This window comes from Gopherus evgoodei, chromosome 6, assembly GCF_007399415.2.
Source record: "Gopherus evgoodei ecotype Sinaloan lineage chromosome 6, rGopEvg1_v1.p, whole genome shotgun sequence".
NCBI classification, from domain to species: Eukaryota; Metazoa; Chordata; order Testudines; family Testudinidae; genus Gopherus; species Gopherus evgoodei.
In genome coordinates this window covers 131,762,466-131,787,194 of record NC_044327.1, presented here as the reverse complement: position 1 = coordinate 131,787,194, position 24,729 = coordinate 131,762,466, and the positions used below count along the sequence as shown (strand labels likewise).

Here is a 24,729-nt window from a genome sequence, read left to right as displayed (position 1 = left end):
ATATAATCATGGTAGCACCAACCTGTCTGATATAGCTAGGAGCATCCTTTTTCTAATGCATTTTGTTTGTAGTGTGGATGGTCCAACATGGCTGTAGAACTGCTATACTGGCCACACTACAAACAAAAAGCCTTATTAGAACATGGGCACCTTTAACCATGACAGCAAGAGAGAGTCTTGTGGCACCTTAAAGACTAACAGATGTATTGGAGCATGAGCTTTCGTGGGTGAATACCCACTTCATCACACACAATCTCCAATACATCTGTTAGTCTTTAAGGTGCCACAGGACTTCGTTGCTTTTTACAGATACAGACTAACACGGCTACCCCTCTGATACTTCTAACCATGAGGGACAGCCCTGAATTGACATGATTCAACCTGAAGTGTAGTGGGAGCCTAAATGTTGTGTGTATAATTGCATGTGGATGTCTCTCAACCAGGTCTGCATCTAAACTCTTTAGAGACAGCAAAAGTCTTTACGTGCAATGAAATAATTAAATGGTGTTTTAAAAAGAACCTCAAAACTCCACACCCATGTAGTTATACTGAGTGCCTTTAAATCCCACTAACCTAGTTCTTAGGTGCATCAGGAAGAGAATGTATCCCACTGGGGAAAGTTTCTGCATATCCATGCTTATTGTAGAAGTTGTCATTGGAAAACTGAATAAAGTAAAGCAAATCTTGATTGTGGAGGTGGTAAGTCTCCAGGAACATGTTCTCTTCAACACTGAACAATGAGGTTCAGTACTTGATTTTGCTTCTTCAGTAGGTAAGGTTTAATATCATTTAGAAAATCTCTTTGTCGTCATTAGATATTGGATACCATTTATCTGTATGTAGAGAGGGAGATTTGGGCTCGACTGTGGGTGCAGCTCCATCCAAAACCACCTGCAGCTTCAGTGGTGCTTCTCAAAGCTGCTTATTTTCAATCTTGAGTCAACTCTGAACAGCGTTGGTCTTGCAGGATGAGTCCTGCTTTCACACTTTTTTAGCTGATTATAACTTTCCTTTACTATTGGTCTCAGCCTTCAGTGAGCCTAGATTGCGGGGTAGGGGAGAGGAGAGTAGCCACAGAATGGGAAGGAAGAGTCTCAAGAAAAGCAAGCTAGTAAAGTTGGAGAAAAGAACAGATATTACTGAGAACGTTTGGTGGAGAGAGAGGGCTGGTCCACACTACGGGGGGAAATCGATCTTAGATACGCAACTTCAGCTACGTGAATAACATAGCTGAAGTCGAATATCTAAGATCGGATTACTCACCCGTCCTCACCGCGCTGGATTGATGTTCGTGGCTCTCCCTGTCGATTCCACAACTCTGTTGGGGTTGATGGAGTTCCGGAATCGATATAAGCGCGCTCGGGGATCGATAGATGAGACGTGATATAGATGTGATATATTGATCCCCGAGCAATCGATTTTAACCCGCCGATACGGCGGGTAGTCTGGACGTAGCCAGAGAGAAGGGAACAGCAGAGCAACAGGAAACCTAGTACATGATTGTTTTACCTTGTTTGTTACCCCCACATAGCTTCATTGTTGTGCATTCAGGGGAAGTGAGCTTGCCACATCACTTATACCATGTGATGCTTCAGCTTGGCTCTTTGGCATGTGGCCATTGGGCATATAGGTTCTGCTGTCTGGACATGTCACTAAGGCAACAAACAAATCCACGCATAAATACTATATTTAAAATTTTAGTCAGCTTGCCAAGTATGTTCTGGAGGGTTTGTTTACCTGTGGGTCCTGGTGCAGAAAATGCCAAGGACAAAACGATGCAGAAGGAGAATTAATAAACCCTACAAATATGAAACTAATTATATGTTGCCATAAGTCGAGAAGCAGAAATATTTGAAATAAAGCTGGGAGAGGAGTTACCACATGCCTCTCTGTAGGTGAGAAACTGAAGGCAGAATTTCACCCCACCTTCTGGGAGGCAGGTTAAACATCTTTCCCTCTCAGGGAAAGGCGCTATTGGTCCCACTGCAGGTCAGGTCAGATTGCCAGTCGCTTCGCCCAGTTTGGGAGTAGAGGCCTGCCAGCCTCTGATGTCTCATGTGAACACTCCGGGGAGGCCTTTTTATATCCTGCTCCAGAGAGGGCTGGAGGGTTGAATTTCCGTGTCACTTTAGATAAACACCAGCAGTAACGACGCAAGAGTCAACCTCTGCCCAAGTGTGTGGAGTGTCTTATTCAAGGAGTTCATAGACAAAACTAAATCTCTTTTGACCTAAAGCAGTTTTGAAGGAAGAATAAGTCTCCCATTATAGGCGAACAATAGGCTGTTCCTTGGTAAGAGCTTCTGATAGGATGAATAATTCTCTAGATGATGCTTATAAGCCTAGGGTGACAAATGGAATTCTCCCCTTGGCTTCAGGGCTAACCAGTTCCACAAGATACAGTGACGCGTTTCTCTGCTAGCAGTAGTAAAAAGAGCAGCTTCTTTTTAAAGTGTATCAGTGTGTTTAGAAATTAATGGGGGTGCTACTGAATTGTAAATCTCCATAGCAAACAAGATTATGCTTCATTTAAAAGCCATGACCGTATAAATTAATTGAGTGGTAGAACACGTATCATAAAATGTGACTGGGGAGCCCTTCGCTGTGATTGTCGGCAATGAGCATTAGTGGGAGCTGGTGGAATTTATTGGACGGTAAAAGACGAAATATGCTGAGCCAATGATGTCATGCCGGGATACTGCCATGTCTGGATGACCCAGAATCCAGTTTATACTTTAAAAATGAAAGAGTGTACACCAAAGGCTATAATTTTGAAGAGTATTGAGTCTTACTTGCTCTTCAGCTTCAAAGGGACACTTGCATGAACAGAGCCCTTTGTAAGCCACACATTCACAGAGGGCACAGAAATCATGAAAATACACCCCATCCCCACACTGTGATCTTTGACATTTAAAAAAAAAAGGAAAACATCTGCAAGTTTATAATATAAAAAATTACTTAATCAGTTTTAAGGATGGAATGAATTTTATTAAATGTACTTGTAAACTTCATTCCATGCAAACTGTGAAATTTCAGACTTTACCGTTAATGCTCTTATGAATTTTCTTAAACATTTATATTGCCCTACACATGAACACTGTGCAGGAATTATTATCCATATTGTAGAGGCAAGGAAGGAGAGGTACACATGGCAAAACTGAGGCATAGATGGAAGTGAGTTGTCCAAGGGCCAGAGGGATTGGGTCTCAGGGCTGGAAATAAGAACTCAGTTCCTTGCTCCCAGACCCATACTCACTGTGCTCCTCTAGTGTCAGCGTGGACTAATTTAAATCAAGGTGACTTTAAATCATTGTTTAAATGACTATTTAAATTATCAAGTGGAAAGCCTCTATTTAAATCATCAGTTTTAATTAATTTTTCCATTTGTGCTTGTTTTCTAAAGAGAGGTGCATTCTCATTGGTTGGTATGACCATTAAATATGTGGATTTCCAAGTCAATAGAGCCTTTATGCTAATTTGGTATATCTTTTTGCTACTTAGGAGGGTGCACTGTAATGTAATACATTTATATAAGCAATTGTATAGCTTAGTATTTTCAGATTCTTAATTGTACATTTTTAGTATGTACATTACTCCACCCATCAAGACTTAATTAATTTTTTTTCCTGTCAAGGTTTATTGCACATAGTTCAATTTCCTTCTCCTACAGTGTGTCCAGCAGTGTCTGCTCTGTGGGAGTGGGGCTGGTCATAATAATTGAACCATGTGAATGCAATATGTGTTCTCAACAAGAAAAAAAGGGGAGAAGTTGCTACATAAATAACGTAGCAACTTTCACCTGTGGAGTTTAGCTGGTCCTGATCACAAACTCACCCATAAGTTTTACTGGATGATGAAGAGTCTTTCCGATATAAGTAACTTACTGTGTGATGTAGTTGAGTTGCAGCACTGCTGATGACACCAGCAGTTGACTCTGAAGTTGCAGACATTGCAGATGATGGACATCCATGACCTTTAATGTGTAAGCTGGGCCCTAAAACAAAATGGTAAACACAAGTTACACTCTCACTGTTACTCAGTGCACTGCCTTAAAAAAAAAAATTAGGAAGGTTATAAATGAAAGATTCCTCCTGCTGCAGCTGTTTGTACCACTGTTGAAATTATATAATTTATTCTAAACCCAGTTTTGTAGGGAAAATAATTAAATTGTAAGGATTATCTAAATCTGTTTAAACACTTATCTCTGGCAATATACCAAACAGCTTGAAAAACTTTTTTTAAATGTTAAAATTCATATATGCCTAATCACCTGGATCGATCGATCTTCAGCTGTTAAGCCTGCGCCGATCACAACACATCCGCTATTCTTCTCGCATTCTTGCCTGCCTTCTCCATGTTCCTCTGAAACATTTAATGTCATCTTCCCATCCTCTTGGAGGCCGACCAGGTGGTCTTTTCTGTTCTCGGGAGTACCACTCAGTAATGACTGCGGTCCACCTATTGTCCGTGAATCGTGCTATGTGGCCCACCCATCATATCTTATTATATCTGCTTTCCACTACAATATATTTCATTCCGCTGTATTCTCTAATCATTTCATTTGGGATACGATCCAGAAGGGAAATTCCCAACATAGCTCGTTCCATTGCCCGTTCAGTTACCGACAGCCGCTGTTCTTCTCTGTTCGTCAGTGCTCACGTTTCACTGCCATACAGCATGGCTGGCAGCACTGCTGAATTGAAGATATTTGTATGTGTGGTCTTGTCGTGTGGTTTTTTTCCCCCTTTGAGGATGTCCTTGATGGAATTAGACGCACTCCATCCTGCTCAAATCCTTCGGGAGAGTTCTCCATTCATGTCTTGGCCCAAATATACGTACTGTTCCACTTCAATTTCTTCTCCTGTTACCATTATTTGGGCTTTTCGTAAGACATCTGATTGCATGTATTTCGTTTTGCAATGGTTCATTTTCAGACTGAACTGACTGCTTTTCTTGTCGAGTCTTCATAGCAGTTGGTTGGTGCTTTGAGCAATTAGTGCGATGTCATCTGCGAATCTGAGAGGAGATAATCGTTCTCCATTTATATTAACACCACTCCTCCAATTGATCTTGTTCATAACCATTTCAAGGCAGGCAGTAAATACAATTTCACTGAAACTATCTCCTTGCTTTACGCCTTTCTCGACTGGGATGCTGAGGGGAGTGTCAAGGCCTAGTAAAACTTTAAAAAAGGAAATATTCCTATATGATTGGTTTACAACTTGCAGCCCTGGCAGTTTTTCCCTAGTTCCCGAGTGCTACAGGCTGCACTCTGAAGAATGCTGTCCCTTCTTCCCAAAGTGTTTTGCTTTGACACTGTTGCTCCTTTCTGGTTGTGTACTCTGGTCCTTCTTCCTTGTTACATAACTCCCTCTCCTTCTCCTCCCCCTGCATTGCCCTCAGAAATACACAGTAACAGCAAACTAAGATTTCTGTTTGTGTAACCCACACGCCTTTTGCATTGCAGTATTTTATTTGTTTAGAAGCTGAAGGAGGCAGTTGAGAAATTTAATGGATTTCTGTTTGCGTGTAGTGCAAGGAGACAGGACAAGGTGACCATTTACTTGATGTGCCAAGAAGGCAAGGGCTTGATAGTTAGTGGGCGGATCTGTTTTTTTCCAGGAGCTGGAGAGAGAGTTTCCATGGTGGGTGGAGTCATAGATAGTCCTAATTTGAGAACTCAGCCAATCTGATCTTAGGTAGGGAGAAGCTGTAAAATAGGAATATGGCACCACCCTGATGGGCTCAGGCAATGATTATGATTAGATGTATGATGGTGTCTCCTAGAGTCCTAGGTTGGGTCCCAACACCTGTGATGACTTTGCCAGTCTCTTGTGCCCAGTGGCACAGCCTCTGCGCCCCACACAGGATCACTCTTAATACAGTATATGACCTATTGTGCCCCCTGTTTGGGGGGAGGGATAGCTCAGTGGTTTGAGCATTGGCCTGCTAAACCCAGGGTTGTAAGTTCAATCCTTGAGGGGGCCATTTAGGGATCTGGGGCAAAAATCTGTCTGGGGATTAGTCCTGCTTTGAGCAGGGGGTTGGATTAGATGACCTCCTGAGGTTCCTTCCAACCCTGATATCTATGAACCCCATTTGAAAATGCACCTTTAGTTAAACCAGTGCAACTATGTAGACTAGACCTTGCTGTTCCAGCCACCTCTAAGCTGCTGCTAGTTGAGTGTTCTCTGAAGATGATAGCTCCAGTTTGATGCTCCTGTTTGCTGCTTGTAGATCTCAGAATAGCTTGATTTGATTTAGCTGCTTTAAAATGTATGTAGCCATTGGCAAGTTTTAATGAGCCCAATTATCTTTCTAAATTGGACTGCTTTCAGATATCATACTTTTATTAGTCTTTATTAATACTGAAAGATCAACAATATGTTCAGTTAGATTAAACTAACAGCACTTTATTCTTCCTTTGTCAGGGCCATGGCTTACTTGCTTGACTGAAGTTACATCTTCAATAGGGAAATTTTGCGTGCCTAACACATGCTGCTATGTCCTTTCTATTCAGGTTCCCGGGATGGCTCGATGGGTCTCTGGGAAGTGACAGAAGAGGTGTTGACTAAAAGTGATGCCAGGCACAACCTCTCTCGAGTCCCTGTCTATGCTCACATAACACACAGGGCACTGAAAGATATCCCCAAGGAGAACACCAATCCAGACAACTGTAAAGTCCGAGCACTGGCATTCAACAATAAGAACAAGGTCAGTAAGAGGGAAACAGGGAACCTGAGAGGAGTGAAAAATGGTAACTTTTCCGTTTGTACACCTGGATACAAAATTAGACTGGAATCACTTAACTGAATCTGCATTATATTTTGCTTGCAGATTCTTTTGTCTTCCCCTTCTCTGATATTGTTCTTTTGTCTCTGCCATTAACAAACAGATAGGGACTGGAGCAAACATAAAATGTATTTCTGGAAGGAAGAGTTTTCCTGTGAGTTTCCTGGTTTTAAGCTTTTTGGCCTATGGAATGTGTCTATATAATGAATACAGTAGGCAAAATACTAGACGAGTTGGGACCATGCTCACTGGTGGTAACCCTTTCCCCACTCTTAACTGGTGTACAAATGGTTATTACTGATCAGTGCATGTCTGCCAGTGGCCAGCTAATGCACATTCAAGTGATTTGACTCCTAAGACATAACAGTGGACAACTCAACATTTTTTGTTGGCTGAGCTTGTCTTTTTGGTATTTGTAAAAATGTGAAAATGTATCTTAGAAACTAAATACCAATTGTAAGGGAGGAGGATATGGCTTCTAAAAGACTGTCTCTAGTGTGATGCAAGACTTTAAGTTTTTGTTAAAATGCATATATGCAATCTTACTTAATATTTATTGCCTCGTGTTGCTTTAGGTGCTGGTGCTGAGAATTGCCAATGCTAACTCATAGTGCATTTTCTAAGGGTTGCTCACTTGATTGAACAAGGGTTTTGTATTGGTTAAGCTACTGTTTGGTTGTACGCTTTCCATTTCACTTCTGGTCTTTCCCCACTATACCCTTCATGCTCTTGTGTTCTGCTGAAATCAATGTGCAATTAAGACTTACCTTGTACAGATTCATCAACAGTTCCAGGTAGCATTCATCTATAAGTTGAACTCAAGTCATTAAAGTAGCCTTTAAACAGCTGCTTGGCACTGAAATTTATTTGTACAAATGTATATCATATGGAAGCTGTTTTTTTTTTTTTTTTTTTTCCTTCTAGGAGCTAGGAGCTGTGTCCCTGGATGGATACTTTCATCTTTGGAAAGCAGAGCACACGCTATCAAAGGTTGCCATTCTTGTGTATTTATGCTAAATTTCAGTAGTTAACCTATCAGTTAAGGCTGCTTCCTACTCTGTCAGTTTCCTTAGAATGCATCTGAATAGACTCCAGCAATATCTGTAAGACACTTGCCCAAAACCTTGATCTGAAGGTTGAAAAGTTTCATAGCAAAGATAATGTTTATGAAGTTAGAGCGCTCGACATGTGAGTACTTATTTCCCTTTTGAGAGATGGAAGCTCCTCATTTCTTACTAATCTTGGACAAATTAGGAGCTTTCCCTTGTCTTGTTCTAGTGTTAGTTATATTCAGGGAAGTTGCCTTGGTTTAACTTAGGCTTGATCTACATTTATAATTTATACCAGCACAGCTGTGTTGGCTAAGAGTGTGGAAAAAATCCTAGCCAACGAAGCTGTGCTGGCAAAACCCTTGGTGTAAATGCAACTATGCTGACAAAGTGCTGCTTTTGACATATAGCTAATGTTGTTCAGGGAGGTGGTATTACTGTGCTGGCTGAACTCTTCTGCCGGTGTATGCTGCATCCACAATAAGGGGCTATGCCAAAATAGATCCTGTAGTGTAGACATGGTGGTAAGATGTACTTTCACACTGGTTTAGACTGGTGCAAACTGCTGTTGCTGCTTGGTTAGGTTTAAACTAGGCTTACTTCAATTTAGGTTAAGTTAATAAGGAACAGATTTAAACAAAGTTGAAGCAATAGTGTCTACACAGGGAATTGTACCAGTTTAACTAAGCCTGTTTAAAACCAGTCTTTAGCTAAACCAGTACCATTTCTACATGTGGGCATGGTCTAAATGCCTGTCTCTCTCCCTTCCCCTCTCTCCAGGAGCTGCAGTTTCCAGCTTTTCTCCATCCAGTGGGATTATCTTCTCTCTTTGCCCTATAGATCAAATAGTTACCTTCTTCCAGAAGTTTCCAAGTCCATGTTACTGCTTAAGTATAGTTTCCTCAAATATGGTTTCAGGGATGTTTAGATTTTGTTCAATCACTCCTCTCCCCCCCACCTTTTTCAGTTGACTTCTCTCTCCATTTATTTCCAGCTACTTTCCACCAAGTTGCCATACTGCAGGGAGAATGTGTGTCTGGCCTATGGTCAGGAGTGGTCAGTGTATGCAGTAGGATCTCAGGCACATGTCTCCTTTCTGGATCCAAGGCAACCTTCCCACAATGTTAAATCCGTCTGTTCCAGAGAACGAGGCAGTGGTAAGAAAACTTGGAAGTGAAGTTTCAAATTGTTGATCTTTCCAAAAAGGTAACAGTCAGGGCTGCAATAAAATACAGTAGGCTAGTAAATATCAAGGCTTTTCCTGTGAACTTCCCAGATCAGTAGTAATATATGTAAACTTAAACTTTGCACTAATATTTCCCACACAAAACAGATTAAAACAGTGTCTCTGAAGCTAAGGGAGAGAGGCAATCACCTCGCTCTTTAATCAGGTCAAATTAAAATTTATCTGTTTAGACTTTGTCACGCTTAAAGGGGATGCTTGTTAATAATAATGCAGTAGATTGCAAATATATTGGATTTTCAGTAACTATTGGTACTCTGTTTACTTCTTGCATTTGTGTGTGCTGTTTAGTCACCTTCATGCCCTGTCCTACATTACTGAGTTTCAACTCTGCAACGGAATGGTTTTTTAGAATTTTAAAGCCATGAAGGAAACATTTTCTACGGTTTAAACTTTTTATAAAATCTTGTTCTTACAAAATTTAAGTTGAGCCAAATGTAAATAATCTAACTGTAAACTTCTGTACTGTTCTGGGTTATTCACAGTGAAGAAAACGTTAGGTACCCAGGTTTGAAAGTTAATGCCTAAATCCATATTCAGGCACCTGGATAAGCAGCCGTATTTTCAAAGATGCTAAACATCTGTAGCACCAATTAATTTCAGTGGGGTTTGTGGACGCCTAACACCTTTGAAAATAGGCCATTTTAATTGAGTTGAATCCTACACTAACTGTGGGTTTAATTTTAGGCACCCAGGCTTGAAAATATTGGCCAACAGCTCTTTGCTGCTGAATGTTCCCCTTATGAACCAATTTGAAGTGCCATTTTCCAAAGTGTGCTCTAAAACAGCCTCCTGATAAACTGGGAGAATCAGTGCAGTACTAATGATCTTGTGATTGGAGAAAGATAAAAGCTATAAATGCAGGAATTGGTTTGGAGACCATATGTCCTCTGCATGCATTCATCTTCACTTACTCCCCTTATGTGAGCACTCGGATGGATTGCTCTTCAAGAGCAGCTTCAGAGTAACAGAAATAAAAGGGCACTCCCCTGTGCTATTTTTCTAGTCCAAGTGATTGATCTCTTACTGACTATACTAGCCTCTGCTGCCTTATACAGAGTCCAGACCCACTTGCACACTGAATTGCCAAACCCAAATCTTTGTAACCTGTAAAACAGATGCCTATAACTTGCTCTGACATATTGTCATAGTCTCCTTAGCTAACTATAGGCTATTCTTTCGTACATGTCATTTTTAGCGCCTTTCTCCCATTATTGCACAAATTCTTGTTTTTAATTCCACTTGGTTAGGATGAATTAAATTAGACTGCAGTTTGGCATAGCTGGATGGGAGCAAGCATATTTACACTCAACTTTCACTTCCATTTTGAATGTTTAATTTTCTTATTTTAAACAAAGTGTAGCATGCTTTATAAGCTTCTTGTATCGTACCAAGAAGGTGGCAGAAACTGTTTTTGGATCCTCACTGGTTTATTGGGTTTCTTTTTGTGGATCTACAAAACAGTCTTTATACAGCAAATAGTGAAGTGATGACTGGACCTTAATAACAAAGTAATGCTACATAATTTTGTTTGGGTAAATTCTCTCCCCAAAGCAGATCAGTTTAAATGACCCTTAGTTCAGGGCACAAACCTAGATTATTTTTTTTAAGTGATGTTTGGAACACAGGGAGATGAGTCTTAAAGGACAGTCTCCTTCCTAGTGATTACTACATCTGCATATGATATCCCTCACAGTCATCATGGGACTGCTCTTGCTGCCACTGAAATGAAGGAAGTCTTTCCATATTGTTTACTTGTGCTCCCCCTGTCTGTACCTGCCTCTCTGGTTCAGGTCTTACACTTAGATTATAAGCCCTTGGGGGCAGAGCCCATCTTTTGGTTCTGTTTGTTGTCTAGCACAAGGGTGCCCTGCTCTGAGTGGGGCTCCTTGGCGCGCTACTCCGATATAAATAAATAATGGGAGCTGGATCGGATCCTTTGTGGGGAGAGGGAAAGATATTTGCAATAGCAGCTGTGATTTCTGTAACATAAATAGAACTGACTTGTGCTGTCTTACAGTTAAAGGGAAACGAAATAATCTGCCTACTATTACATTCTTGTAACAGGGAAAAAACCCCTAAAGCAGCACCCACCACTGCATAGCCAGAGCATGCATCTCCTCTTGAATGTGATTGTAACATTCCTTTCTCTTTGACAGGAATTCGGTCAGTGAGCTTTTATGAGCACATTATCACAGTGGGAACAGGGCAGGGTTCCTTGTTGTTTTATGACATCCGAGCCCAAAGGTTCCTGGATGAAAAGCCCAATCACACCTGCCGTGGACAAAAACAGAAACTCGGAGGAAGTGAAATTTTAAAGTTGACGACCGGGAAAGGCTGGCTTGTGAGTAGCTTGCAGCTGTTGAAGCTCTTCTATATAGGGGTGCTACAGGGCTGGCAGACGAGTTAATTCTGTGATTTTTGGGAACTAGAAGTGTCAGATGAGCTTCACTAAAACCCTCACTGGTGACTGAAATCCCTTTAGCCTTTCCTCAGAAATAACGACCTGTTAGGAACACTTCTCTAACTTGTTGCAGTTCTTAGCAAATGGCACTTTATATTTTCAATGTATTGTATTGCACTGTTGTAAACCCCCCACTCTGAACCTTAGCGTCCAAAAGATGGGGTACCAGCATGAATTCCTCTAAGCTCAATTACCAGCTTAGAACTTGTAGCGCTGCCACCAACCAGGAATTCCAGTGCCTGGTACACTCTGGTCCCCCCAAAACCTTGCCTGGGGACCCCGCAAGACCCAGTCCCTCTGGATCTTAACACAAGGAAAGTAAACCATTTCCCCCATCGTTGCCTCTCCCAGGCTTCCCCTCCCTGGGTTACCCTGGAAGATCACTGTGATTCAAACTCCTTGAATCTTTAAACAGAGAGGAAAATCCACCTTCCCCCCTCCTTCTCTCTCCCCCTCCCAGACTCTCCCTGAGAAGTAATCCGAACACAGAGAGAAAATTAACCTTTTTCTTCTCCTTCTCTCCTTTCTCCCCACCAATTCCCTGGTGGATCCAGACCCAGTCCCCTGGGGTCTCACCAGAATAAAAAAACAATCAGGTTCTTAAACTCGCCTTATCACCTAGTACTTCTTATTTTGAATCTATAAGAACCTGTATCAGGGAGATTGGAGAGAAACCTGGTTGCACGTCTGGTCACTCTCAGAACCCAGAGAGAACAACAACCAAACACTAACAGCACGCACAAAAACTTCCCTCCCTCAAGATTTGAAAGTATCCTGTCCCCTGATTGGTCCTCTGGTCAGGTGACAGCCAGGCTCACTGATCTTGTTAACCCTTTACAGGCAAAAGAAACATGAAGTACTCCTGTTCTATTAACCCTTAACTATTTGTTTATGACAACTGTAAATCTAAGATACATTCTGTACCCTGAAGAACTTACAATCCTAGACCAGGCAGAGGGAAAGGATGGTGCAAAGAAATATAGCACATACTAGTAAGAATTAACATTTGATTTCAGCCTAACTCCTATTCTTCAGTTGCTCATAACTGTCCCTCACTTACAAGTACTCTCTTTATGAAAGCTCAAGCACAATGTGGTGAGCCAGTTTTGAATTACTCAATCTTGACAAAACATTCTCCTAGCAAAACTGTTGCATAACTGCTACTGAATGACAAACTTCATACTCTATTTTGTAGTTCTCATTGAAATCTCAGAAACAGACCTCTATGTTGAGCATTGGTACAGCAATGTTAGTTACACACACTTAAAGCAGATTTTATGTGGTCATATTTGTGTGGCTATTTGTTTGTGGTCTAGAAAACTTAGTCCTGGGGGCCTAGGTTAGATATCTGCATTCAGGAGGGATCAAGATAAGAGCTGCAATGAAAAAAGTGGAACAAGTCGAGACACAGACAGCATTTTTTCCAAAGCCGTAATCTCTCTTTTATACTTGTCAAATAACGTATTATACTCTAACTGCATTATACCCTTACATACGGCGTACCTGCTGCATACACCAGGCTGTGCTGTTGCTTAATAAAACATGATCTAACCTGATGATTTGAGACCAGAAATACACAGTATTGGTGGAATTGTATAGGGTTTTCAGACTCGCTCCTGTTTGATTAGTACATCTACCCTTTTCAAACTGTGCAGGGGCAGGGACCATCATCTGTATGGGGAGGGGGGGAACCCTGATCCTTGCTTGAGGTTCTTAGGTGCTACCATAATATAAATTATTCAGTACAAAGTAATAGACTCTCTCAGTTCTAGTTATTAAATTAAGTCTGAGTGATTTATAAATGAGATTTCCAACCTTATTTTCCTCCCCTCCCCCCAGTGTTCTTTCTGAGGAAATTTGGGCCATCAAATAGACTGCGGGATGTTCCTGGTGTCTCCCAGTTCTAGCCTATCTGCATAAACCCCAGGGATCATTAATGCAAAAAGCCTCTCTTCAGGCTGTGAAGACTAAATTTTGCTTTTGTGAAACAAGCTCTCCTCTTTTGCTCATTTGCAGCGATACTGATTTGAACTTTCCTTTAACAGAATCATGATGAAACCTGGAGGAATTACTTTTCTGACATTAACTTCTTCGCAAATGCTGTTTACACCCACTGCTATGACTCGTCTGGAACGAAACTCTTTGTGGCAGGAGGTCCCCTTCCATCAGGACTCCATGGGAATTACGCTGGTCTCTGGAGCTAATGAGAACTCTTCCCAAATGCCCATCTTGACGCTGATTTCCACCTTCTTTCCTTTTTTAACAAAGAAATTGTGTGATGACATTGTTTTCTGGTTTAAATGCAAGTTATTTTTGGCAGAGTTTTTTTCTGTTGGTCTTCAACAGTTTTGTACGTCTTTTTTTGAACCAGATTTTGCTTTAACTTCCTTGATCCTTTATATGAAGGGTTTTTTTAAAATCCCATTTTATTGTATTTACTCCAAGTGACTCTTCCCCGTATAGGCTAACTCAGCCATATGCCCCCTACTTTGCTGTGCGGTAGGATTCCTTTCTTATAGAGTGGTTGCTGCCAGGCTTTCTGTGAAAGTCCAGGGGCTGTGTGTATGCAGGTACTTTGTGTCGGTTACGTTACCTGGAGTGAGGACTACTTGTAATTAAAAATATTAAAAATATTTATGAGATAAGCTACTCCTTTATCTGCAGAGCATGGCTCAGGCCTAGCTTGATTTTTTTTAAAGTACAAGTCTAATGACACTGTATGCGTAAAGGAAAATGTATCAAAACCATGTGCATTGGAACCCAGGAACAGAGCACCACCAGTAACATCTTACCTAGCCCAGAGTGTAGCAAGGACCCCCAAGCCTGGCATCCCAACAGTGCATGAGAAAAATGACTGTCTCTTGTTACCCCTTCTCTCTCTATCCTGAGTGTCAGTTGGAAAGGTTGTTGGACCTTCAGAGTAGGCTGTCTGTACTGCAGTGGGGGTATTGTGTGACATGACAGCTGTTAGGATGGTGGACTGCCCCCGATTGGGGCACTAAGGGAAATGGCATCCCAGGAGGAGATGGATTTGCATGGTGGCTAACCTAATTCAATCTGATTAACTTCCAGAGTAGCTGGGGGTCCTCTGGGTGGCTGGGGCTGGATGGCAGGGAGGAGCCAGGACTCCAGATACCTGGAGTCTGCCTAAAGACACACGCACCTCTTTCATGCTGGAGACTTCTCCCTCCTTCCCCCCCGTAACATTTCCCCTCTTGCAGTTCTCCCACCAACAGTGAGTAATGTTGGCAGGAATGGTTTTTGCTAGCCAGTTACTGCTATTAAAGTTGATGGGCAGGGAGATGTTATGCTAATATGTTCATATTTTTTTTCCTCCTGACCTTTGGAAGGAGGGTGGCATATGCAGTTAGTTGTTGCTATTAGCAAATACAGTTGTCTTCCTCTTTAATGACTGTAGGCTTCATTTTCTAATGCAGGTTTGAAACTTACGAGGTAGCTAGACTTCGTGTTCAACTCATCATGTTAAGAAAAGCACAGGCTGTCACTTGGATTTTATAGGAGACTCTCTCCCTCTCTCCCCCCCACCCCCCGAGCACCTAGCTTATTGTTAAGTCCTGCTTTGGACTTCACCGGGAGCTGTGAGTGCAGGATGACAGTCTGGATACGCTTCGCAAACAAAATATAGGCTCAGTCATGGAGGGATTGTGCATTTCTGACGAGAAAAGATGATCTTGTGGCTAAAGCACAGTGTTAAGCATTAGACTGGTTCTCTTCCTGGCTGTAGCTGCTGTTGCCCTGTCACTTCATGTCTCTGTGCCTCACTGTGCAGATCTGTAACATGCACACATGGCACCTGAGGCTTAATTTCTAACTTGAGATTATCAGACAAAAGACATGGTAGAAGTGCAGGCTTTCCCCCCACATTCTGATTGCATGTCAGGGTTAAGGAAAGGGTTGTCCCATATGCACACTGGGATTTGAAGTATAGGCCTGACTTGATCACTTTGCAAACCAAGCAATTTTACTGCTGCATTCCAAACTTCTGCTAGTGGGTTGGTTGCTTAAAATCTGCATCAAACCAAAATTGAAAAATAAATATGGTTTTATTACGCCGTTTCCAAGTAGTAGCTGTTAAATGATAGGGCTGTAAATGAAGTAGTTCTCTCAGAACTTCCGTTGTTAAACGAATGTAAAGATTCTAAGTATTTTTTATACTGTCACCAGTCACAGTTCCATGATGGGAACATGTTGCTTTTGGGGTTTCTTTTATGAATGTTTGGCAGGGCAGAGATGTAGCATTTCACTCTGCTCAGAAATATGCAAAGGAAAATATTTAATCTACATGAAATATGGTGACATTTCATCTCTGTGAAGGAGTAGTCTTAAATCCAGTCTAAGATCACTCTCTCTTCTGCTGAGATGTTCTGCGTTCTCTTGGGGTGGATTTTATTCCCAGGCAGGTCCTGTTGTTTGGGGTCAGATTTGCAAAGGCACTGAGCACTCAGCTCCAGCTGACATCTCTGAGAGCAGAGCTCAGCTGTGTTAAAGTTGGGTCCACAGTGTTTAATACCATTTTAAATACTTTTTTTTTAATGCTGAAGGAAGCCTTTTGGTCTTGAAATCTAACTCCCTTTATAGTTAATCTTGTTAATTTAAAACTCATTTGTTTGTAACTTGGAGTCTTTGGGGAAATTGTTCTCTCCAGGTGATTTGAGCATTGTCCAATGTAGATGTGTTTGGTGTTAGGGGGACACCAATTTAAAATTAGTCAATTTCATTGTGAGGGGAGGGGGACGTGGAGATGTAGTTTCAAGTACTGCATTTGCTCCTGAGCCTTCTGCCAGTGTGTTGTATTCCTATTGGTGACTGTTTCCTGTTTTGGGGGGGGAACTTTTTCCCTTGCATGGAAAGCCCACACAAACAAGGTAAATGGAATATACATCCAGTGCTGTCCAATGCAAAAAGAAAACTGGGAAATACTTTAATCTTAGTAATCATGTGTTGCTTTTAACAGTAATAGATTATAAAGTTTCAGACCAGTGTTTTAAGTAGCTGTCCCTTCAAGATGGGATGCCTTACTGTGATGTGATCCTGAGTATCCGTAGTCAAGTATTTCTTTTGATCCATTGAGCAGTTATGGAAACAGAGGCTGGGAGGGGAAGTGACTTGCCAAATGTCTCTCAGTAAATCAGAAGTAGAAACAGGAAAAGAACCTAGGTTTCCTGATTTCTAGTCTATGCCTGTTCCATTGCACTATGCTCCCTAGACTATACAGTTTTAGATTTAAAATTGAAATACCAAAACATGGCAGGGGGGATAGTAGCATGTGGGGATCCAAATATGGGTCACTGGTTTGCTGGTACAGCAGTGGGGAGGCTGTGAGCCCAGCCATGGAAGTTGGTGTGAAGGCAAAGCTCCTATCTCTCAAGCAACAGTAGAGAAACGTTATTGGGGGTGAATATGGCCTGACTAGATTTCGATAGCTTTAAAATAGGGTACGGAAACCCAGTGGTGGTCTCACTTTGTTTGTAGACTAGCAATTTTTCCAAGTGCTCAAAGTCAGATATCTTAATGACCTTTTTTTCCCCTTCCTCAGAGTTGCTTTGAGGGAAAATAAGGTTCTTAAGGATCATTCAGACAGACCTGCATTTTTCTGATATTTGATATTATATTAACATGGTATCCTATTTGCATTGTAATGTCTCAAGCGGTTTATTTGATCATCCAGCACTTTTCATAAGGCTGCTGTGCAAAGCATGGCATCCTTGAAGCATCATATGATTGTTCTAATGTAGCAGATGAATTATTTAACAGTGATGGACCCACTAGTAGCCAACTCATGGGTACTGACTGGCAACTCTACAGCAACTAGCCAGTGTGTTCATGATGAGAGAGAACCCATTTCCATTTTCTTCCTAAACTGTCCAGCTATTTCCACTATCAAATTCAGCGTTATTCCCCAGGCCATTTTTCTATTAACCCCTCCAACCTTAGTCCATCATCTCACAGTCTGTCCTGCCAGCCAAGGAAGCTTGACACAGCTCTCTGCAGCATCACTCTGAGGGAGCTAGCTGAGCATGTTACCACCCCAGCTCAGGAGAGCCACAGACCAAGCACAAGTTTCATTGAGATTCATAGTTTGTGTTATTCCTGGGCCAGTTCCAGTAGTCCCAAAGAGAGTACATTTCTAAGCTATTTAAAAAACCCACCTGAGACTGGTCTAATTCAACACCCATTGAAGTCAATGCAAAAATACATTATCATAATAATCCTTGACGGGTAGTTTTCATACCTTCAGGAGTGAGTCACTTCCATCCAAACCTTGCTCACTGAGGTGCTGCTCTTGTGAGAAGTTTGTAGCTGCAAAGTCCCAGAGAAGATGTGTATTTTTCAGCCCTCCCTCTTTGCAGTGGTATCGAAGTTCTGAGAGTGACTCATCCCAAATTGCATCTCCATCTGACAATGTTCCATCTGTTGTCAAAAGCAACTGCAGGTCTTTTAAAACAGATGAATTTATTTTTTTCAGATTGTCTTGTGGATTTGACAGCAGTTCATGGAGTGTTGGTTTCACTGTGGCATTGGTGGTCAGTTGCATCACTCCTATGCCCTAATCTTGGGGGAGAGGGGAAAGTATTCACACTCTGCTCTGCTCTAGGGGCAGTTTGTGCATGCTGTTCTCCTGGGTCTGCAAGTAGTAGCATAAGGGGCAGGCAGGAGTGTGCACAGAAAGGAGGGCAGGTTTGGTGTTCCTCTCAGAACCACCCAGAAGTTCTATTTAAAGGAGAAACTTGATTTTTGTTAGTTTAAAAAAAAACAAAAATCTTTGGTTGATATTGGCCCTTTATGTGGAATCTATTCTGGCTGTTTTCCATGTGCTTTAATTTATTGCTTGGGAATTAGGTAATTCTTGTAGCTGCATCTGTGCTGGGTCTCCTCATCAAAATTGGATACTTAAAAATCCTGTAGTAGATACTTAAAAAAACAAAAAAACCCACAGTGTTTTCAAGAGTTGTCTGAGTGGAACCTGGTCTGTTTTGTCCCTAGACTCCAGAGGCCTTCAGAAGCCATTTTTCAACCAACTCTCTTCTAGCTGCATGCTGGGACCTGTAGTTCCTGCAGCCCATTCATATGTAAAACGTAAAACAAAAGTACTGTGGCTGGCTGAGTTGTAGGCTGCATCTGACCATCTGGGTAAACGGTATTGACCGTATACAAATTGCCACAGTAATGGACTGAAATAAAATATGGGTCTATGTAAAACACTTGGAGACATGTACAGTATCCTGTCTGTACCCCTTCAAACACTGTTTATCTTCTCTCAAAACTAAAATCTTGGAGATAGCTCATGATTTTTAGAATCTGCTTTTCTATAGATTTCCTTAATTAGAAGGGAAATTTCAGGTGCTGAATCTTAAATCTCATTAAACTTGTACTTTTTTGTTTATCTGCTCACCTGGTTTCCTCTCCTATTATGGCCTCCTGCAGTCTCAGGGTATATAAATCACTATGATTCATCCAAATAACAAAAAGGACCAATCAGAGGGTAACGTGCCTTTCTCTTATGGTACCTTGATCTTTGCAAAGTTATCTGGCGGAAACTCATCATTGTCTTTTTCTAAGACGTAAACAGTGAAGTTGCAACAAGTTTGTATTGTTAGTTGTGACTTTTTTTCATTTGACATTCAAGAATATGGGATAGACACAAATCAAATGCACTGATTTTTGTCTTGGGATGAGTCCTTGTACAGACATCAGTGTTTACATGTTTGGTAATATGTACATAAGATGCTGGATCTTCTCCCCTTCCTAGGATATATGTGTCAATATATATGATGCACAAACTACACAGGATGTTTAAAATATGTGGGGATCACAACTTGTGACTTGGGGTTAGGATGTCTTAAAGTGAACTGTAGTTCTTTTAAAATGTTTTTCCACGTAGACTACGCTTCATAGACTTAAACATCCAGTGCATTGAAAATATCATGACTTCTGTCACGTGCCTACTTCTGTTTTAAGTTCAGGACCCAATGTTTCTTTGGCATATGTTGCTATTGTGTGCATGCATGCACAAAAAAATTTTCGGTATAGTTTATAGCCTCAACTATTTTGATACAGTGCAGAATCTTGAACTTGCACGGAAGCAGTTAAGCAAAGGGAGTAGAGGTCTTTCAAATGTTCTGTAGTTCATGTGTTTAACTTGAGGGCTAAATGTTTAAAACTGTCCATGCAATTTGCAAATTAAACAATGGAAAGTTGCAGATTGCATGCAGAAACCAACTGGTTTGTATATGCAGCGCAGTGTCTAGAAAGTTATCCCGTAAACAGCTGTTCTTCTCTGAAAAGTGACTTCAAAAATAAAAAGGCTTTGTGGGCTTGGTTCTGTTTCTCAGTGACTTCCAATGTGCTGAATCTGAATACAAAAATTACTTTCCTAACTGCCCTGCAAATTCAATATGATCTGAAGTTCAAGCTGGGTTTATTCTCGAGTATCACCAATCCCACTGCCTTCAGTGAGCTTGTAAATGAGTCACTGATTGGAACTTTAGCACAATATTCCTCTGGCTCAGTAGAACTGGATTCAGTCACTCTCTCTTTTCCGTTAGCCCTACAAAGCCAACACAACTGTGTCAATGTATGGTCATTAGTCTGTGGATATAATGGCACATTCCTAAAACGGAGTAACCTAGAGATCTTATTTAGTGTAGCGTTTGGCCCTACTTATCCTCATTAGATCCTACTGAGCAGACCTAATCTGACTTGTTTTCTGGTTTGTAATCTTTAATGGTTTAACTTTTTTCTCCATTCTTTCCAGTTCATCTTTAAGAATAAATTCCAAGTTCTTGTCTGGTCTGAAAAAATTCAAATAGTTTGTACTGGAAGTTGTACAAAAATATTGGTGGCCCTTGGGTAGAAAGACCACTCTGTGCTCCATCATAAACCTGTTGCTACCTACCTGCATGTGAAATGACAATTCCTGCTTTTTTGTTAACCACTACAGAAGCTGAAATGCTAACATCCAGATTTCATAACGCGGTGGTCAGTAAGGTGGGAAGTGACGCCCACTGCCTGCAATCTTAACAGCAGGGGAATAGCTAACAATATTGTCATTCCACTTCAGAGTTAACACCCCATTGGAATACTGGGGGGCTACATCACACTTCCAGGCTGATTGCTGGTTCCTTCTGGTTACAGCACAGGGCTTTCTTTACAATTGTAATGGCTACAATTACTTTATTAAAGGCAGTTTCCTGCAGTAATTAATGGGGGGGAGACACTGTTGCTGGACCATATGGTTAAGTGGCAGACACATATATTGCACAGTTTGTCCAAGGTGAATTCCACAGGCCTGTTACTTTAGAAGACAAGCAGCTATTTTAATACACTTGAACAATGGAGGCCTAGGGGTTCGGCTGCAGATCTTCATCATCCCTTATCTGACAGTCAATTACGGCTGGAGCTTGCCTGTGGAAACGGCTGGTCTTCTATCTTCAGAGATGCCATGTGAAGATAGTGCAGGAAAGCACCTGTTTCTTCTTTGATTGTCATCACCCTGCCACCCACCCCTTCCTCCCCAGGCTCCTACTGCACTTGAGCTTTCCAGGATTTTTCCTGACTTAGGAAATGGCTTCATTTCTGGGGTGCTGAGGGGCAGCACTCTTCCCACTGCTGGCGGGCCATAGTGAAGAGGGCCCTTGTTTGTGGCTTCCCCCTTTTGGCTCTACCTATTGATCCCGCATTACCTGTGGGTGCAGGGGGTGTAGAATTCCGGTTGAGACTTGCTGCTTCCCCAGGATTCACAGAACGCAGCGGGCACTGATCCCCTTGCTCCATTTTCCTGCTCACAAAACAGCCTGCAGCAGGCTCTGTCCCTCTTGTTCTTTCACAAGCTTTGTCTCCATCATTCAGCCTTTTGTCCCAGTCGCTCTTCTGTGGAGTCCAGCATGTTCCATCGTGGCTTGCTAACTTGGGCTCCTGTTCAGCAAATCCCCGGGGCATGTGCTTACATCCTGCTGAAGCTGATGAGACTTAAGCACCTACTTCAAGCCCTTATGTACTTTACTGGATCAGAACTTCTACAGTTTGATTCCCTCCTTTCTCTTCCTCTCCCTTCCCCAGCCCTGGATATTTCCCTAAATTGGTCTCCTCTGATCTGGAGGGCTGTGCTCCCCACTCATTCCTGCTCTGTAAACCAATTAATTCCTGCACTACTGGCTATCTAAATCTGGTGGTTTTTACTTTCCACCTTCTTGTTCTGGGGATCACTGCACATGTACAATCTCTACTGATTCCCATCCTCAGCTCTCCTGACATGCTTTTGGGACCTACCCTGTGAGGCATTGAGGTTACACTTTTCCATTGTGTGCAGAAGAAAACAAGCCGGAGGAGAGGGGGGAGACAGGCTTTGTATGCAGAGAACTGGAAAGGTACCTCTAGTTCAAGTAGATGAGGGAGCAGTTTAAATTCATCTCAATGGAATTAGAACAGAGTTCCTGACTTTTTTGTTTTAAATCACTTCCACTGGAGGTTCATAGATTCCAAATTCATTGAATGTTGCAATGTACATCAAGGTTATTTTTGATCAATGCAAAATGTGCCTCTTGGATTTCCTTAGGTATAATGTAAAGGTCGGCCTGTTTCACTTTGTCTTCAATGCAAGGAGTTTAACTGAAGACTGATTTTAATATGTGATTCCTGCTATTCAATGCTAACATCCATAGAGCAATCCTCACTGGTCTTTCTTGAGCAGCATGCAGTGCTCCCTCGCTGTTTGAATGCAAAAAAGGGGCTATCAATAACAAATGGAATCTGCTGGGCTTTCCTTGTGTTAAGGAGATGGTTTAAGTTAAGGTTCCATGTGTTTTTATTAATTTTAAATCCACTGCAGTTACTCTACAGATCCAGCACCGCTTTCTTTCTCTACTTTAATGTGGGATCGCAAAAATATGAATCCAGCAACATGTGATCCCAGCTGGCTTGCTTGCATATTTCTTTTTTGTGGGATGAGGTGTTTTTTCTTGTGTGGAAGAATTCAAACTGGCTGCAAAGATTTGGTGACTGTCCCACATCAGCTTCCTAAATGCAGTTGAGTGTTTTAGACTTCTCTTCAGAATAAAAGAGGAGAGCTGGTGAAGATGGGCTGTTAACTGTGACTGCTTTAGGTCATCAGTGTGTTGCCTGATCATATGGACAGCATAATGAAGTTTGGTTTGCAAGCTGACTGTCTTGTATCGATCAAGGAACAAAACTCTTAATTCCTGGTTTGGGGAGATTTGTTTGCAGATTTATTTCCAAATCAAATAGTGATGATTTTCAATTTCACATTAACCGGGTTACTGTGTCCACATGCCAGAAAGATGTTGCTCTTGGAAAAAGCATGTTAGTGTATGTGGCAATGACCAATGCACTTTTTAATACATAGATCTGTACATTCTCATCCGAGTGTTAACCATTCTGTAGTCTGACAAATAGATCTTTTACTACTGCCCTGTTATATAGAATAATTGTAACTAACTGCAGTTTTTTTCCACTACTTGAAGTTGTGTGAACTGAAATTGGTGAACAAAAGTATTTGTGCATCTTAATATGGATATCTCTAAATAAAATGTATTTGTATAGTGTTAGTTAGTGGTGTCCTTTACTATTTAACCCCACTACTATACATAAACCCAGGGGCAATCATGCTTAGCTGTATTAACAACCTGCTAGGAGCCAGAAGTAGTGCTTTACTGCTGTATATAGCCTAGTATAAATGCCTAATAGCTATTAGTGCCATACTGGGAATCTAACTTCAGACCTACTGTCTTGGTCATGCTCCTTTTAAACAGGAGGACTCCTTGCTGGCCTGTCTTGTTCAAGGGGAAATAAATCTGAACTGCTTGTGGCATTTTAATGACTGTATAGTGAAGAACATAATCTCAAGAACACTACAGAGCAGTCCTCTTGTCCCCTCCTCACAGCCAGAATCTATCCCATGCCCTGTGTGGCCCCAGCAGCAGAGTAGTTTGTTTCACAAGGAAATTGTCCTAAAGGCAGTAATACTGTAGGTATACTTTAGACTTCCATGCTGTCTTATTGAAGGGTCTCAAAGACCTTCATAAACATGACGTCGTTATGCTCCTGCTGTCCCACCCTCTTGAGGCAGGCATAATCTTCATTTTAACCACTGTTTTGCCTTCACTACCTCGAGACGTCTTCAGGGTGATAGTGAGAATGTAAGAGAGGGCCCTTAAGATCTGTGGCAGGTCTGGCACACCACTCCCAGGCTTGCTTGTGCTACTAGATACTATTCAGCATATGGCTCATTATTTCTGTGCACAGGAGACAGTTTGCATCTACACACTCATGGCACTCGTTTTCTCATTCCGTTTCCCTTCCCACAGTGAAGTGGGTTTTTTTTGTTGTAACCGCTTCTCTCTCTGTTTCCCTACCTATCCCAAAAGATTTGAGACCACTCCTGGCTGAGGAGGGTGGGATGCTGTTTCTTGCAGAGCCCATCAATCCCCACCAACTCTGCGGACGGAGTTTCCCAGGTGACTTGTGCAGAAGAAATGTCTCCTAAGATTTAATATATAGGAACAAAGCCCTGCACCTTGACGAAGCTCCTAGCTAGTTCAGAACACAGCTGCTTGCGGACTCAGCAACACGGGTGCCCAGGAATCGCTTTCCCTGAGAGATTGCCCTCTGCATTGGCTCCCCCTTGAACAGACTCCAGTTCAAAATCATGACCTTTACTTTTTTTTTTTTCCTTTTTGTCCAAGGTGCTCTATGGACTGGACCCCAGTTTCCAGAGAACCTCTCTCTGACCACTGCAATTGTGCTGTGCTGGGACACTAAAATGATCAATGGGGGATGCTTGTGAGCACAGATAAAACTCTCTGCAGGAGTTAGGCCTATACTACAGAGATCACTGCCATGACTGCTACCCGCCTGCTTTCCTGCAGTGGTAACACTTCTGTTCCATAAACCCCCATGTCCCTCTGAACTGTTGCTCTCAGGGGAGGCAGAGGGAGAGCATTGTCACTTTCACCTGTGGGAGCTCTGATGATGAAGACCAAGAACCTAGTACATCTGTACTGCGCTTTGAAGGGACAAACCCAGGGCTCGTGCCCACAGTTAGTTTGCTTCCTCCCACTATTGAGTCTTTTACCTCCCTACTGCTCCTAGGCCAGGTATGGCAGGGCTGCCTCTAAAGTACAGTGTTGCTTATGTTTTACATTT

At 41.9% G+C, this 24,729-nt stretch overlaps 1 protein-coding gene across 1 annotated transcript in view; it reads left to right on the top strand.

Moving 5' to 3' along the window:
• Positions 1 to 23,132, top strand: part of DCAF12 (DDB1 and CUL4 associated factor 12) — a 38,221-nt gene extending 15,089 nt beyond the window's left edge. Inside the window, exons 5-9 of the mRNA XM_030568065.1 lie at positions 6,520 to 6,713; positions 7,716 to 7,781; positions 8,835 to 8,997; positions 11,243 to 11,427; positions 13,593 to 23,132. Of these exons, the coding sequence (XP_030423925.1) occupies positions 6,520 to 6,713; positions 7,716 to 7,781; positions 8,835 to 8,997; positions 11,243 to 11,427; positions 13,593 to 13,751 (767 nt within the window). The 3' untranslated portion in view covers positions 13,752 to 23,132. The remainder of the gene's footprint in view (positions 1 to 6,519; positions 6,714 to 7,715; positions 7,782 to 8,834; positions 8,998 to 11,242; positions 11,428 to 13,592) is intronic.
• The last annotated feature ends 1,597 nt before the right edge of the window (positions 23,133 to 24,729 follow it).